Raw genomic sequence first — 18,502 nt, forward strand, 5'->3', positions numbered from 1 at the left:
GCAGCACTTAATTTACTTATCTATTTTTTATAAATTTAAAACAGTGGCCCATTAAGTTACCTTACCCTAAGAAAAGCAAGCTAGAACTCTGTATTCTCACAGAATGTCTCTCTGGAAGAAGTGATTCTCACTTCTTAGTGGAAGAACTAAATACTATTGTCTTCCTGTAAAGTATCTCCTACCTCGCTAGGAGAGAACATATACAGGTGCCTCCACTGCACTTTTCAAGTAAGCAGCACTACAGTATCAATAAAAACTGTCAACCCAACAGTATTGCCTATAAAGAGCCATGAAATCCACTCTTAATCTAGTTTTGCACTATTTAATTCCCTGGAATTTGTTTCCAATGGTTGTTCAGTCAGCATTCATGTAACAAAGCTGTCTCTGTATATTTTTGATCTAGTCAGGCCACTGTCTTAGTGCTAAAACAGAAAATAACATTACTAGAGCCCGTTGGGAATGCAATTCAACTCTTCGAGTGTCCGCTCTGCTCCATTTCTTTGGGGCAAAGCCAAATGAGTTAACTTAGCTTAAAAACTTTACAAAAATCGGTGATTAGTGGCAAAAAATAGCCAAAGACATAGGGTTTTGAGGTAAACTGATTGTGTCTGCAACTTGGAGCTGACGAACAAAGACCACTCACGACCACTTTAGTTTGACTAAAGGAGAGATGTCCCAGTAGCAAGGAGCACTCCTAGAAATGAAAAGCAGTGTGAGAAGCTGTTGCCTGCCACTTCTCAATGCGTTTGTTGATGCCTCACCCACTGCCCTCCCAATCCTCCCATTCAATTCTTAGTGCACGTGGAGTCACGGGAAAAACAGGTCACGTGGTCCTCAGGGTTCCAAGCTAAGGGTTACGAAGTTTTCTCAAGTGACATGAAGGAGTGAGCGTGAAGCTGGGCTTTGGTTTGAGTCAAATGGCCAGAACTGAATTTCTGTTATTCCTTATTGTCATGGTTTAATCCCAGCCAGCAACCAAGTACCACACAGCCGCTCGCTCGTTCCCCCGCTAATGGGACCGGGGAGAGAATCAGAAGGGTAAAAGCTGGAAAACTCATAAGGTGAGATAAAGAGGATTTAATAGGAAAATCAAAAGCCATGCAAAGCAAAACAAGGAATTAATTCACTACTTCCCATGGGCAGGAAGTGTTCCTGAGTCTCAAGGGCAGAAAAAAAAAACCTGAATAAACTGAGCTTTTCCTCTTTTTGTGCTGGAAATCTATCTTCAAAAGGTCTAGTTGAATCAAGTCTTTCTCTTACTAATAAACTACCAATTATCTAGCTGCAGGAAGCAGATGTCAAGATTCAAAGATTCCTTGACTTTTGTTACTGTCCTTCCGCAGTAATTTTTTTCAAACATTGAGGAAGGCAATGTGCGCTGTGATTTAGAATAATTTATAAATTTTTGAGTTTCTGGAACGGAAGTATGTATCACATCTGATGTGGAGGGAAAAGTCTCCTTGTAATAACGTGGAAATCTGAGAAATCCTTTTGCAGCATTTGAATTACATCTCTTGAAAATTTTATCAGGTCCTTGTTTTCCTGTCGCCTATTGGGTAACAGGAGAGCAATGACATACATGACATGCTGCAACCTTGTTGTCACCCCCCTCTGGTGAGAGGGTAGATTTGTCCCTTAATTAGTCATTTGTGCTGTGTCAGAGTATGAGCCTCCTGGGCTTGCCAGCAACAATACATTCCTCAATCTGATTGCCTGGAAAGTGCATGCATTCTGCACTGTCTTCATTAGTTCATTTTGTGCATTCTTCATGATCAGTACAGAGCATCCTTCCAGCTCTTTTGCAGCTCTTGCTTCCTCATCTATCAATGTTCCATTCACACCTCAATGATACCGACATTCTTGTCACAAGGCTCTAGAAGAGGCTAAGAAGATCCTTGGACGTAAAGAAGACCTGGGAAGAAGCTGACAAGAGGTTTTTGCTGAAGTGAGCTGTGTTAGCTAAAAAACTCACCAAATTTACACAAAGTAAAATGGCATATAAGTTTGGTAAGGAGGACTCTGGACAAATTTAGGCCATTTGCTTAATGTATGAAATCATATCTCTGACGTATTATTTCTAATATTTAAACTTTTGAATTACCATACACAAACTGTCTCTGCCCTAGAAAGGAAAGGTAAACAGTATAGGTTGGTTCATGGGCTGAAAGAGTGACTGACAAACAGAGCAGGGGAGAAGAAGGTGAAGGGGAGAGGAGGAGATTATATCACAGAATCACAGAATATTCTGAGTTGAAAGGGACCCACAAGGGTCATAAGTACCAGTGGGGATTGCCCTTGAGACCCCGGTGTTATTAACACAGTGCTCTAATCAACTTAGCTAAGGAGAGAAAAAAGAGAGGGAAAGGGAGAGGAAAAAGAAGCTATAGACTGGTAGCAAAGGAGAATGGCTGGAGATTTAGCAGAACTGGACACAAGGCCAATAGACTAGGTGGAGACTGGATGAACAGAATATCAGATAGCTGGTCTGAAGAAGCAAAGATCTAAGTCTGTTCCATTCTGATGGGAAAAGCACAAGCAAAGTCTGGAAGACTTGAAGAGCAGAAATTGTGAGGCATTGTTGGATGTAGTAAAGGAGGATTCCAGAAAGAACGGACTGAGGAGTTGATTTAACTGTTCAGGCTTTACTGCTCTGTTCGGGGTTCTACAAACCCTTGTGCTAGACAATCTCAAGGAGGAGGTTAGCATATCCTTCCAGACAGAATGGGATTCTCTCCCCACAATCCACAAAATTCAAAATTCAAGACGAGTCTGGAAGAAGCATGCTCTGGTATATGAATTTATTCTTTGTCCAAAGAAGGAAGACATCCCTCATTGACTCCTAAGTGCACAAATGACACAGAGGGCTGGCTTGACAGTGGAAACAAAGTCTACACTGTCAGCTTTCAGACCTCACAGTTAAGACATACTATCTTGTGGACCAAAAAGATTTGAATATCAAGTGCCAATTGGATTAATAAGTAGTACATCCTTGCAGATATTTCAGTAACACCCTGGAGCACAAAATAACAATCTAAACTGCTACCTCAGTATGTGAGACATACCATAGGATGGGATGTGGACCGTGACAAGAGGCTAGATTGTTCTAATGAGATACTGACAAAAAGCAGACAGCAGAGTTCATGCTGGAAACTACCAGTACTTACAGTCTTACAACTTTAGAAAATTCCTAACTATTCAAAAGTGCACTCATATCCAGTAAAAAACTAAAATAAAATAATAATAAAAAAATTTACTACGGGCTACAGTTTTAAACTAAGTAAGTATCTTCTGATTTTATTTTATTTTTTTATTTTTTTTTTTTTTTTTGTGATGCACTGGAGTCATGAATTCAAATTCCTTGTGATCAACATAAGGGCAGAAAATGTGTCACTCGTAATATAACCTCAGTTTATCGGGGTCCAGACTCAGCTGCAATGAACCACTTCAGCACCACTTTACGTGTCTCACCGAGGGCAAGGCAGGGGGTACCCCGGGATGGCAGGGGGGTTGAGGTACCGGCGCTCACAGGCTCAGCAGCAGCAGCAGGACCAGCACCCAGGTGTGCCTACTTCTTGCCAGCGGCACAGAGAATCCCTTCAGCGCAAAGAATCAACTGGCAGAGCCCACGGACCCGCGGCCTTGGCCCAGCCCTCCTTTCCCTGGCGGGGGAAAGCAGAACCGCTGCCGAAGGCACGTTGCGGCCCCGGGCTCGGTGCAGCCCCGGCCTCCTCAGCCCCAGCCTCGGGCGGAGGAGCGGTGTGAGCGCGGCGGGGCCGAGCCCCGGGCACCGGCGCGGTCACCGGTCCCGGGGCGGAACGGGACCCACCTGCCCCCCACCCCGGCACCTCCCACCGCCCTCCCCGGCCCGCGCCCCGCGCCCGCTCCGTCCCGGGGCGAGGCTTCCTGCGCTCCCGGGAGCCACCCCCGGCTGCGGCCGCCGGGCGGGGTGAGGGGAGATCGCGCCTTATGCAACCGGCTCAGGGAGCGGCCGCCGCCGCCCCGCCGGCAGCAGCAAGCTCGGCGCTGTCCGTGAGTGCCGGGGCGGAGGGGGAGAGGGCTCCGGCCGCGCAGTGCCCGGGCAGCGCAGGAGCTCCCGCCCCGCCTGCCCGCGCCGCTCCCCGGGCCGTGCCAGGTGCCGGCGGCTGAGGCGGCGGGCGGCTCCGGGCGGCGGCTCCGCCGGGGCTGAGGGAGGGCGGTGGTCTCCGTCGGAACTCGGCTCCCCCTGCCCCGAGCGGGTGTTGGCGCGGCTGGGGGAGGAGAGGGCGGGAAGAGCCTCAGCCCGTGCCGGCCCTCGCCTCGCGCCCCGGCCGGCCGTGTGCCCGGCGGCCCGGCTGCGGGGAGATGCGTGCCTGGGACGACCTTTACCCGCTCCCAGTGCCGCCCTCCTGGGTGCCGGGGGCTGCCGTCGGGATTCTCTCCTTGCACTTCATCCAGAAGCTCCTCTTCCCGTACTTCTGGGCCGACCTGAGGTACCTGCTCAAAGTGGTGACCTATGGGCTGAGGGTGGAGGTGTACCGGCTGCAAGGGAGGGTTGTCACCGTCCTGGACAAGTTTGTGAAGCTGGCAGAGAAGCAGCCCCACAAGCCGTTCCTCATCTACGAAGGGACAGTTCACTCCTACCAGGATGTGGACCGGAGGAGTAACAGGATAGCACAGGTCTTCCTGCAGCACGAGGCTCTGAAGAAGGGAGACACCGTGGCCTTGCTGATGGGCAACGAGCCGGACTTCATCCACGTGTGGTTCGGACTGGCCAAGCTGGGCTGTGTGGTGGCATTCCTCAACTTCAATGTCCGCCTCAGATCTCTCCTGCACTGTGTCAGTAGCTGTGAGCCCAAGATACTGGTTGTGGGAGCAGGTAGGGTGTATGCCTCATTCCTACATCCAAAGCTTTTAATGCCACGTCTCCTATGTATCTGTCTCTCCAGCTCCTTTATTGAAAACCTGATTTTCAGATGTTCACAGAATGAAAGAAACCCAGGGCTGGAAGAAGCTTCAAGAAATTTTGAAGTTTCAGCCTCTCAGGCAGAATCAAGCATATCCATGCCTTGGGGACACCCATTTAACCTTTTCTTAAAAAATGTGCATTACAGGAGAGTTTTCAACATCTAAGTACAGCCTGTTCCAAGTGCTTAATTGCTTAATTGTAGTTGCTTAGTATGTCTCTAGAAATATTAAAATTAGCTATTAGGAATAATTTTTCATTCCTCCTCAAACAGTCAGATTTAATCCTAGTTAAGTCCTGGACTTTATTCTCTTATACCATCTCTCCTGTCTTCCTGCTGATCAAAACCACTGCAAAACTAGAAGGTCTAAGCTCAGATTGTACAACCTCTGCTGTTCAACTGTTTGCAGAGGTATGATAGTTTTCCAGGAACTAAAGTTTTAATAGTACAGCACATAGAAGGTTGATTCATAATAACCAACTTACTGCTGGTGTTGGATTGTAGAAGAAATTGCTGTGTTTGAATAGGGATAGAAGTGTGTGTTGTGTAAGTTTCCAGAGTATTACATTTTTATTAAATGCTTCAAAAGAATTTCAGATCTCAGTGTAGGCATACTGGGCATTATATGCTCAAATTTGGCTTCAGTTATAGAAATGTATGAACTTAAGACAGATCCAAAACATAAACTTACCACAGCATTTATGATCAAGTACAAGTGAGCCTGCAATGCTGAAAGATCACATAGAGCCTTGACATGTGGTTGGAGGAAAATATTTCCAAATATTTCATATTAATATTTTCCTGCCTCTCCAAAATTATTGTTTCAAGTCCACTTTGCCTTATTCTGTTTTTCAACTTCTTGCCTTACTCCTGTTACATGGGTCATGGGATTTTGCATCCATGACAGCCAAATGGTGGAATTTCCTTCCATCTGTTCTCTTCTGCTACAAATACAAGCTTTCAAAAATTTATTTAAGATTTTTCCCTTTCCTATTTTTAATTATAAATCTTATTATTCTGAATCTATATGGTAGGCTGGTTTAAGATGCTTGGTAATTAAAACAAGCTCTTGAAACAAAAATGAATTTAAATATAATCCCAACACATGATAACAAGGCTTCTGAAATGAAAGGTTTTTATTTTGCCCTCTTACTTAATTAAAAAAAATCAAACTTGTTTAGCCACCTCTCATGAATATGTGTTTTTGAGTTTATGGATTGAGGACTGGAATTAATGTTCAGGAACTTCTTGCTCATTGACTGTAGTGAAGGAAAAACTTTTGATCAAAGCTTATATCTAAGAGAAGTTTTTTATGTAAATGAGAGGTTACCTGAAGAATGAAAGCACCATTTGCAAAGCAGGATCAGGACCTGTGTTTCTTCACTCTTAATTTGCTACCAGCAGCTGATAGTAAGAGCAACTGCGTCGAACGAGGTTGTTCTGGGAGTCTTCCTTTGCTCACAAAAAGAAAAGCTGTATGCAGACAGATAATAAAGCAGAGACACCAACAAATTCTTCTTCTTCAGGACTTTGACACTCTTTTATTTGTATCCGTGAAAGAAGTTAAAGTTGCTGGGTCCTTGTTTATTGTCCACATCATATGGAAACCTCTCCAGAGAAGCCCAGGTTTAGCAACTTAAGGTTTGTACACTGTCCAGTGACTTTGAGGACGAACTCACATCACTCTTGTAAGAAACATATCGTACCTAATTATTATAGATAATAATTTCCCACTAATGTTTATAAAAAATTGCAGAGCGGCATTGAACATTGAGGTTACACAATCAGTTATGTAATTCTCGGAGGTCTATTCATGTGTCCACTGTTAGTGTGTGTTTCAAGGGATTCTTCCTTATCAAAAGGCATGACTTACTTGTGCATTTTGCCCTTGTGGCCCCATTTTCACAGGAATGTGGGTAGCTTGAACAAAATATTTACACTAAAACCAATCAACCTGTGGTCTAATATCTATCACTGCCATAGTCAGGCATCAATTTTGTCAACTGAGATTGTTTTTTAAATCAGGCATTTTTATGTAATGGCAGTATTTCTGCATAGTGAAGTTCTAAATTTCAAAAATATGTAGGGTTTTCACCCTCCACAAACAGATACAGACCTCACTTGGAATAGTTACAAAACTATATTTTCAATATTATGGATGACTTTTGATCTTATGTATAGACTGCAGCACAGCAGAAATCATCCTCTTAACAATTTGACTGCTAACTGCTCAGTGAGATCAAATTTGCTCTAGAAATTCTTGTCTGTACTGGCACATTCAAATCTACTTAATATTCAGGTTCCATTTGTGCTGTGGGGAACCTTCCACCTTTGCCTGCTATCTGAAACAGTTCCCACAGACAACTGTTCTTTGCTAAATCTTCCCTGCTCAGAATGGTGATGTACCCTCCCTTGGTATGAGATGATTGCACCTTGCAGCTTTCTTTAGTACCTCTTGTAATTTTCAAAAATGCTTTTATTTTTTTACAAATGTGATATTCCTGTACAAATAGGCTGGATACTATTCATGGTGGCATTTTCTTCTGTTGCCCTGGCCTGTTTTTCATAGTTGCCTCTTGCAAGGTCATTCTCTTTAACCAAATTTGTGCTCTTCACTATTGCTATGTGCCTGCATATTTTTCAGGCATTTCAGTCTGGTAACCCCATCCAGTTAGTATCATCTTGTCTTTGCTTCAGCACTTGGAATCAGACTTTCTTCTGGTCTGACAATTTTCTGACATTTTGATTGCTGTTTCAATCTTTAGATGTGAGTGTTCCAGTAGTATTTGAGTTTTGTGGGTTTGATTTTGATTTAATGTGTTCTGTGAACCCTGCAATTGAATGCTTTATTCTTAAGACTGAGACATATTATAAAAACTTCAAAATTTCCCTGTCTTGTTGTTTCTTATATGAAATGGCTATCTCTAAAAGGCTGATTTTTTTCTATGACAGCAATATTCTTTTAATTAATTTAGCACAGTCTAGTAAACTTTTTTTTCCTTCTCATCCAGCCTCTGACTAAAAAGTGAATACAGATCTTGTGATTTGCCAATATTTAGTCTTTCTGTTCCTTTCCATTATTTCCATTTACCTTTGTGTCAGAGAGGTTTTTTTTCTTTAACTACTCTCCTTTGTCTGCTGTGTTCCCAGAGCATTTAGCCCTTGCTTTAATTTGTTACTAAACATTGTCAAACTCCGTTCCCAGAAACCTCTCTACCACCACTCCTATTCCGGGGAATGTTTCTTGAAAGGGATTAAGAAGTTGGACTTTAAAATGGCATTTTAAAATAAAACAGTAGTTAACTAACTTGAAAATAAATGAGGAACTTGTAAAAGAGAAAGAAACAAGCTGAATACTCCTCTCTTTACCAGCCAGCCAGCATTAGCTTACTCTAACAGGAATCTGACCTGTTCAAAAGGTATTTGTCCTCATTACGGTTGTTACCAGACCATGCCACTCTTAATTTTTTAAAAACTGCTGCTTAAACAGAGGAGTAAGGGGCTGCTTAAAAAGAAGACACCTTTTGAGGCACTGGGTCCTTTCTGGGGACTATTTCTATTGATTGAAGTCTTGCTTGAAGAAGGAATTACATTGTGTCTTTTGTATCGTTGTCTTTACTGCAGAGTGACAGAAATGCTATTAAACAACACTTACAATCTAGTGACCCGTCAGAAATGCACAAGTGGAATTTATTTGCTAGCACTTTTCTAGCGTGTTCCTACCTGGAAGAGTTCAGCCTGGAGTAGGACACCCCACATCACCATCACGACTTCCTGTGCAAGGATTCAACTGTTAAAGGGTTGCATTCTAAACTCCATGAGATTGATTTGTATCAGTCTTGATAACAAAGGCTGTTCAGGGAGTGTACATGGCCACGGACACGTGTGGGCAGCGTGCTCTACGTGGGTCTGCTTGGGGGGGGGGACTGGACCAAGACGACCTCCAGAGGTACCTTCTATCCACAGCCATCCTGTGATTTTTGCAGTTCTGTACAGAAGCACATCTCCCAGCTGTACAGCATTTTCCTGGGCAGGATTCCTTACTCTTGAGGCACTAGCAATGCTTTCTGCTGCTGCTGAACTAGGCAAAAGCACGTCTACATCCTCAAGAAAGAGACTAAACAAAATATTTTTTTGGTATTTGTAAGTTAAGGTCATATGGTGTTACATACAAGTAGAAGTATCACCTCTCATGTTAGTCACTGAGTGAAAAAAAGAATGGATTTCATCAAAGCCACCTTTTCTTATCTATATGAAATAAGAAACTATTAGGACCTAAACATTTAGGACAAGGGAACTACAGAAGGCCTGTGGGAGACATGCTTACCCCCCTCTGTTAGACATCATATCTCTCTGATTACTTGTTCTTGGTTTATGTCTTGTCCCAGATGGTCTTTGAGTGGAAAAACTGGGCCAACTGTGATTCACAAGGTGTTTTGTGTTTTATTACCTTTACTGCTTTCGGTGGCATTTCGAGATACCAACACTGATCCTGAGCCACAGCTGACTTTTCTGTTATTATGACTTTGTGAGAAGCTGTGCCGAGTGTAACAAGTCACTTGGGGGATCAAGTACAAGTAAAAATTATTTTCCGAGGCCAGACAGTGTGGGGAAGAGTTTGGACTTGCCACAGCTTCCTGAGCACATCAGCCAGGGCACACATCAAAGTTTTGTAAGAACCATTTCATACAGCTTTCTTTCTGAGTAACTTTCTGTTCAGTACAAGTTGATCTCATAATCTGATGTATTCCTTTCATCAGTGTGGGACTGTGTCCTTGCCAAAAGCCTGCATTGTTTCTCTGCTAGAAAATAACATAAAAAACCTTTGTGCAACTTGAAGCCTAGGTTGCTAGTTGAAAGCGTATTTTCCTTGCTTTCTCAAAAGATGTAACTGAGTTATGTATTCATGTGAGTAAATTGTTACAGTTTTTCAAACTTTTGTTGAATAATGAACTGCTTTAAAAGCAAGAGGAAAAGAAAAGCAAAAAAAGTGGAGAAGCATTCAAGATCAATTCCAGATATTTTTGTCCCAGAGGAGCCAAATAATTAGCAAAGGGTGAATATTTGTATACAAACTATGTAACTAACACAGAGAGAACTTTACATGCTTCATATAAGCAGCCATTTCTTCCAAATCAAGTAACCCAAAACCTGAATATACTTTCATAGTATAAAAAGTAAACAAGTACTGGAGAGAAACCACAAGTTTAAATAGCTGGATTGCTTTACTGCAATTACTTTCCTATATGGCAAAGTGCACACACCAGGTACTTCTAGAAATAATTGAATTATAGTTCTTCCAAGAGGGCTGTTTCTTCCTGACAGGTGAACAGGACGATATGCAAAGACTAGAGAGATCTTCACAATGTCTGGCACAGAAGCTTTTTTGTGGAACGAAACACTCATGGAACAAAATGTTAGTTGACTATCATTAGAATTATTGTTTGGAAATATGTTAGCACAACTGAGAGTTATCTTCAGACACCCCGTTTCCTCTGTGTTCCAGAAGTAACTTTCAGCTTCTGGCACTTTGAATATAGCTGTTTTAAATTGCCTTTTTTATTCAGGATATAATTTATTGTTTCTGCTGTTCTCTGCTATCTACCAAGAAATTTACTTCAAGGCAACATTCAGTTACAAGCTGTTCACATATTGTTCCACATACTAGATTCCTAAGCACAGAAGAAAAATTCTGCTGTGTAATCATTTAATTGTTCAACAGTAGTAAAAAAACACAAAAACCTTAGGTTCTAGGAGTGAATGTTTAGAGAAAAAATAAACAGTGTGCATGTTTAATTTGAAGATTGATCTTAACTATCTTGGGTAAATATGTTTCAGTCTACTAAAAGAGAGCTGTGTCCTCATGTCATTCTTGAATCTTAAATGATCATGTCTGCAATTAATAGTTGCCATCTTTCTCCCTTTGAACCAAGAAAAGGAGGAAAAAGAAAAAGAAGAGGTAGGTCCTCTTCTTTTTGACAGACTTGCACTTCATGTTACTCAAATATAAAAAGAACTTGGTGCACATGTTATCTAGAACTTATTAGTACTAAAACATTAGAAAAGTTTTTGATTTCATGTCATGCAGCAGTAAAAAAAAATATTTTCTGTAGACAAGTTAGGAGTTGGTAGGTGATACATCTTTATCTTCACTTTCAAAAATGCTAAAAGCAAAACAATTAAGGAATTGAAAGAAGGAATGAATTTAGCCATCAAAAATAAGGAAATGCTGCAATGATCCCTTTGGTTTCTGTGGTACTTAAACAGGATGGTATTCACTGATGTTTGATTTTTTTGGCTGTGTCTTTTGTGATTAAATGACAGGTGAAATTTCATTTACAAGTCCACTTTAGTTACATGGAATAATTCTTCATGATGAGTTTTACTGGGCAGTTTTTCCTCAATATTTGTACATCACTTCTGTTACCTGGTAAGGACACTACACAGGATAAACAGCCAAGTCTAGTTCAAATAATTACAGAAAGCTGGAAGAGCCGAGAAGTTCTTAGCAGTCCTGAGCACCTTTGCTGGTATTGTAGCTGGAGCCAGTGCACTAATGAAGAATGACAGAGAATGCTGTATTCTTTTACTGTTTTTGAGAACAGAAACGGAGAGTTCAGCCACTTCTAACACTTGTGTTTCTTTTGCTAGGTTCTCAGCCTAACTTGCACCTACATAAAGTATCCTTAATATATTTAAGAGACACATTAGAGGGTCATAAGTATATAGTTATTCTGTCACACTTAGTTTATGAATAGCTGTTTAGAAATAGTACTGTTGTATTTTCGTATTTATTGGTTGAACAATATACTGTAATTCTATTATAAGACAACAAGACAGAATTAATATGCCAATGAACTTTGACATTCAGTACATCAGGTTTCCTGCAGTTAATACTATTGTCTTTAACATTATTTTTTATTCACATTTTTTCATTTCATTGCCGTGTATAATAGAAGGGAACTGTGCTCCAATGATTCAAACTGGAGATCATCTGTATTTTAGACTTTTAAAATTATTTGTGTGATTCCTTCTTGAAACCATTCTGCAGTACAAGGAAGTTAGAACATAAAAATTTTAATGTTGCACTGTGTCAGATCTATTTGTTCAACATTCATAGAATGTTTAGAATGTTTAAAACCTGTCCTCTGTAGGCTTTAGGTTTGTAAGACATGTTTAGTTAATGATAGTAGGCTGTACCTCTGTAATAGAAATACAGATTATTATGTTATTAATTAAAATATATACAGCAGTCTGCCATTAGGAAAGTAGTTCTCTGAAAGTTTAAAAATCTTCAGTTATTCTGCTGTAAAATAGATGCATTCCATTCTTGGTATCCATATTTAATATTAGTGAAATGAACTTGGAGTTGACATCAGGCTTTCAAATGCTGGCTCTGGCAAAGCCACATTGTGAGACCTGTCAGCTTTATTTGTTTATTCATCTATAAAAACTGAGATAATAACACAAATTTGTACCCACAGGAATATTTGCAAGATTAATTGGATTGACTGAGATGTATCAAGGCAGTTAAGTGTAAATGAATTCTACTGAGAGCAGTGTTACTCCTACTCTTGCCATGTTTCCCAGATTAGTACTTTAAAGACTGTGCAGTCTTCTGAGAAAGTGACATTATAAAAATGCTTCAAAATATAAATAGTGGATGTATTAAGGATTTGTCTTTCTATATATTTCCCCTTTTTTTTAGATCTGGGAATCTCTCTCATTTTTTTCCTGGTAAGGCAACAAAATAAATCTTAGTTAGACTGCTGGTTTTATTTTATAAAGATAAGTGTGTATTTATATATAGATAAAGGCCAGTAGAAGGAGTGGCTTTCAGTAAATTAACATGATCTTTTAAGAAAATAACATCGTCTGATGTGCCCAAAATCAAATTCATTAAGGTTTTTAAAACATTCAAAGTGCTACATAAATAGCCACATGGCTCTTTAGCACTGAATTAGCACTCTTTAGCACTCTATTATTCTGAATAAGCCACGGGCCTGTATCATATTTCTATTCTGTGAAATTCAGGCATGATATAGTAAATTATGTTCGTAAACTAAATTGTAAATTAGTTTCTGTGTGTGTGTGTCATTTGTTTTCAAATTAGTCACTTCTGTCTGCACTTTTGAAAAAAAATAATGGGAGATTGCTGTTGACGGCATCCAAGGAAACCTGCACTGTAATTACCAGTTTGAATATAATTGCCTTGCATCTTTAATGGATTTCTTCATGGTTTATTTGAAGTTGAAGCTCAACCACACTTCATTCTGGTCTTAGCAATGACTAAGGGTTATCTGATATCATGTGGGAAGCAGGAGTTAGTAATCAAGGCTCACAATTTTGCCTTGAGGGCTAGTTGACAATTAGACTATGTGGGGTCAGCAGTATTTTTAGCACATTATACCCTTTTTTCACTGCATTCTCATTCTAGTTCATAATTATTTTATTGCATCTATTTATATCCATGGAGGCTACTTTAATTTCTCTTTCCACTATCAAAACTCTAAGGAAAAATACTTTTTTTCTCTAGTTTTGTGAAGAAATAATGTAAGTAACATTATTTCATGGTAATTTTTAAGATTTGCTTGGGACACTGGAGGAAATTCTTCCTAACCTTCAAAAAGATGTCAGCGTCTGGATAATGACCAAAGACTCCACTCTTCCAAGTGTGCACACCCTTTTAGACAAAATAGAAGCTGCATCTGAAGACCCTGTTCCAGTTAATCGATGCTCTGCCAGCAGCCTCAAATCAGCTGTTTTATATATATTTACTTCGGGAACAACAGGTACATGTCTGCTGAAAAGGTCTATGTTTTCCTTCAGCTTTCACCCAGGAACTTGATTTTTTTTGAAAGTGTATCTTTTAACAGCAGAATGTCATATTTCTCGTCTAGAAGCTTTATTACAGAAAACAAGAGTGTTTCTTGTCAGTAACTCTATTCAGTGGTGTATGGGTTTCTCTTCTTTTTTTTTTTTTTTCCTGCCACATTGTGCGAATACTATGAGAGGCTTTACCTCTCATTACTTCACAGCTAAATTGTTTGTAAAACATTGCTTTGTTCTGTGATCACGTAGCCCTGCCTAGCCAAAACACCTAAGATTTTATCTAGGATTTTAAAAAACAATCTTGAAACAAGCAAAAAGACATTTGTTTTTCCTTCGTTAAGTCATGTCTTATGCAAGTCACAGTAGAGACAGAAAATAGGATTAAGTTATAGCCTTTTAGTTTAGAAACAGATGTCTGAATTTGTAACCAGTGCTCCAGCAGCTAAGAAGCTAAGACTTAAAAACACCTGATCACTGAAAAGCAGAGCGATGTTGTTAAGCTGGGCAGATAGACTTTCCCCTTCAGTTGAACACAACAGTTTTAGCAACAAGAAGATTTTAAATGAATATGTGATTTATAGCTTGGTTCCTTCATACAAACAGTAATTCAGTTTGTTTGCTTTTTTTGGGGAAAAAATAGTAAATAGGAACACCAGTCAAAAACAATATTAGGATGTTATAAATATTGTCAAGAGGTGAGGTTATGTTTGTAATACCACTAATATAAATATGGTTGAGCTTGCTGGTCAAAAGTAAGGAGTTAAAATTAGCTAAAAAATAATACAGAATTATCCAGGTAGTATGTTTTTGTTGTTATGACTGCATTCAGAATATCTGTGTGAAGTCTCAAATTTCAGTTATGTAGGATTTAATATATTTTTGAATCCTCGTATGCATCACATTAATTTACATTGAATTTCTACTATGTACCATGTAATTAAACAGTAGCTTTGCTAGAATAGGTGAGAAAACTTTATGAACCATTAAATTTTTTTGAAAAATTGAACAGCTCTCACTGTTCATCATCAGCCTGACTCAGCCTGAAATTTGTGGATGCGAGTAGCCCAAGAAGCCCTTGCGGGAGAGTCTGCATGTTGCTGAACAAAAATGCTGGGCTGAACACGAAGAAAACTCAAAAAGAAGAACCTAACTGGAGTGGACTTTTCACTGGATTTTTTTGTTTGTTTGTTTTTAGTTCTACATAGTCTTAACAGAGTTCTAAAACAAATGGGAAGATATGGATGCACGATTTTTGGATAAGCACCCACTACTTCACGTAGATCCCATATCATTCTAATTTACCTTACAATCACTATGATTCATGCCTGAACAAGATCTGGTGTGATGCCTCTTTATGTTAAAGGAAGTCCATATGCAGAGTAAATAGTTTTGCCACTTTGTTAGCTCTATATAATTCGATAGCAGACAAACCATGGAGTTTCTTTGTGTTTCCACCTGTTTGAATTGACTTGACATCCAACTAAATAGTAAACAGATGGGGTTACAAACTGGCTTATCTTTATGTGTAGAGAACAAACATGCAATACTATATTAAACAAGCAGTTGTCTGTTCGTGGCCATCTAAACAGATGGCTGAAAATTTGGTTGCAGAACAAAGAATTGATTCTTTTATGATTTTAGAGACTTGAACACAGGAGAAAAAAACAACTGAGTTCTCTTTAAGAGAAACTTTATGCATTGTTTTGTGTTTTTATTACAGGTCTTCCAAAGGCTGCAGTCATCAGTCACATGCAGGTTCTTAAAGGAGCTGCTGGACTGTGGGCTTTTGGTGCTACTGCAGAAGACATAATTTATATTACTCTGCCTCTTTATCACAGTGCAGCATCTCTTCTTGGCATCGGGGGATGCATTGAACTGGGTACATCTTGTTTAATTTAATTGTGTTGTTAATATAAAATTAATTATTATAAAAGTGTATAAAACCACTTAGGTTCATTGCCACTAGGAAAACTGATGCTTTGCTGAAATTAAATGAATAGTCTTTTTTTTTGGAATAGCTATATATTTATTTTGGGGAGAGGGAGCATGTTATAATAACAAGGGATCTCTACAAGAAGGTCTCTTCATGGAGAAGAACTAGTTAGAGTAATTTGTGTCATGAATGCTTATACTTTCTTTTATATTTTGATAAAAATGAAGTTAAGGACATCTGCAATATTTTGACAGTGTGTACAGTACATTGGTATCTGTACAGACTAAACATTATACAGTGGAATAGAAATAAAATGTATTTTTGTGAACTTAAAAACCTGACAATTACATTTTGAGTACATATTCATCTTTTCCATATACCATTAGATGAAATATAACTCTTTTTCATTTAATTTGTGTACTGTTTTGTCATGGACAATAAAGTACGTGTTTTACTGAGACAATGTGTCCTCAATGACTCTCTTATAAGAGATTTCTTTGGAACTTCATGGCAAGTATTTCTTGTTTCCTTACGGATCAAGGACAAGTCAGAGCAAAGGAAAGATCATTGTAATATGGATTAACTCTGTCTGAATCTGCATTGCTGAATACTTTCTTTCAAAGTGAGGTTTCAGTGATATCCAAATGATTTGTTAATCAGGCGGAATTTTCTGAGTATTTTCAGTTAAACTCTTTTAAATAATGTTACAACACTGACAATGAGAAGCTCTCTTCTTGTGTTCAAGCTCTTGTCTATTTTTTTACTGTCTTAGCCAGGAGGCTGGTTTCCTTCTTTGTCTACCAGGTTTCAAATAAAACAGCTTAAGTACCACATAATTCTCTAAACAAGGCTGTTCGTAGCTCCTCCAATGTTCTGTTTTGTAGAACCAGTGAACATAACTGCCACACAGAGAAATTGCTTCATTTCCTTTTCTACTGTTTCCATAAAGGTGCAACCTGTGTGTTGAAAAAGAAGTTTTCAGCCAGTCAGTTTTGGAGTGACTGCAGAAAGTACAACGTGACTGTCATCCAGTACATTGGAGAACTTTGCCGTTACCTTTGCAATCAGCCAGTGGTAAGTGAAATCAAAGTGATGGCTATTTGTCTGTAAGTGATATGTACATTTATCGTTCTTCATGTGGGTATGTTGAAAGGGGAACAAGATTGTATTGGAAATGTCCCTCTGCCCTTCTTTTTATGTGATGTTCTTAAAAAATTTGGGGATCTGTAGGGGGCTTAATAAAAATAACGGCTTGAATCACGAAGATGTACTAAAAGAAAAGATTTTGAGATTAAAAACTGATTCAGCATCATTTGGGGAAAAAATATTATTTTACAGAGTTTCACAAGGTAAATTCAGAAAACCAGGATTACAGTCCAGTGTCTTTTCTGAATTTTCAAAACTTTGTTTCTTGGCACCTGAGTGTAACAGAGGTCTCACATTTTGCAGTTCATGTTTTAGCACTGTGGAATGCCTTGTGGAATGTGCATGTTTTGAGACTGTCTAAATCATATTTTAAAATTTGGAAGGGATTTGGTCTAGGATAGCAGCTTTTGGTTCCAATGCAAAAAAGTTTGCTTTTTGTTCCAGTGAGAAAGCTATTCTAGACAACAAATCCAGTTTTGTTACAGTGACATTTCCTCCCTGAAATACTTCTTTTCCCTTGGCAGCTAGTGGTGTGATGGTTTACTGACATGATACCAAGTACAAAGTGTGCTGAACCTGTTGCAATTACCACGTAGAGCTGACTCAGGCTAACTGAATTAACTTTTGATCTGGCTATTTTCTGGTATATTTCTGTGCCTACTGGTTGATAATAGAGAGAGCCCAAGATGTTCAGGCTAAACCAAATGCCGAAAATTTGTTGGGATTAACTCAAGATATATAGAATAATACAGATGGAATGAATATAACTTGTTGTGTAGCAAATCCAACTGACTTTCTATCCTGAATGTGTCAAAATGAATACACAAAAAATATTAATCATCCAGTATAAACTGAAATTCCTCTTGCTGGCAACTTCCATCCATTTATGAGCTGTGGGTTGTCCTGTTGTTTTTCAGTAATAAATCCCAAATGTTACCTCTTACATTATCCTACCGAGTTAAACATTTTAATGAATTACTTCACCCAATTATTATTTAAACAGATTTTATTTTGAATATTAGATAAAAATAAATAACACCCTGCAAATGCCTGTAGAACATTAAGCAAAAGGAACCGTGTCCTCTCTTAATTTAACCAAATGTTTAAGAGAACATAAAGTGATTTATGAATATGTACAGAAGTTAGATGCAATGCAGCTGTTACCTCATTGATCAGCCTCCCTTTGCCTCTACCCTAATTTCATTTTGTTATTTCAAAAAAAAAAAAAAATCAGTGGTTTATTTCCTTTTCAGTGAATTTTATTAAAGTGACTCATGTCTTAGGAAAACACGCCAGTAATTCAAATTACTTAATCTGAAAATTATTTTCTAATCCAAGTCCTCATTTTACAGTTTTTCAGAATAACATCCTCCTTAAGCAGTATTCTAAAATAAGAGAATGCAAATCAGTCTTGTTTTCCAGTAGAATAATAATTTTCATTAATATTTCAAGTTGCTGACCAAAGAATGGAAAAGGTCATTGGATTTCTTTTCCCTCTGGAAATTTTTCAGAAGAATGTTTAAGCAATGTAGGGGTGGGTCATAGACCCTACTGCACTGTACACACATGCCTCAGTGAAGTGGAAGTTCTTGAATTAAAGAGAGCATGGCTAATGTCTCAGTGACCACCACTGACTGCAGTGGAAAAC

The 18,502-nt window shown here is 39.1% G+C and overlaps 1 protein-coding gene across 1 annotated transcript in view; it reads left to right on the top strand.

Moving 5' to 3' along the window:
- The first annotated feature begins 4,316 nt into the window (after window positions 1–4,316).
- SLC27A6 (solute carrier family 27 member 6) overlaps window positions 4,317–18,502 on the top strand; it is a 37,993-nt gene continuing 23,807 nt past the window's right edge. Inside the window, exons 1-4 of the mRNA XM_018085931.1 lie at window positions 4,317–4,855; window positions 13,529–13,735; window positions 15,496–15,654; window positions 16,658–16,782. Of these exons, the coding sequence (XP_017941420.1) occupies window positions 4,342–4,855; window positions 13,529–13,735; window positions 15,496–15,654; window positions 16,658–16,782 (1,005 nt within the window). The 5' untranslated portion in view covers window positions 4,317–4,341. The remainder of the gene's footprint in view (window positions 4,856–13,528; window positions 13,736–15,495; window positions 15,655–16,657; window positions 16,783–18,502) is intronic.

The sequence above is a fragment of the Manacus vitellinus genome, unplaced genomic scaffold (assembly GCF_001715985.3).
Source record: "Manacus vitellinus isolate BGI_N305 unplaced genomic scaffold, ASM171598v3 scaffold_9_pilon, whole genome shotgun sequence".
In the NCBI taxonomy this organism is placed as follows: domain Eukaryota; kingdom Metazoa; phylum Chordata; class Aves; order Passeriformes; family Pipridae; genus Manacus; species Manacus vitellinus.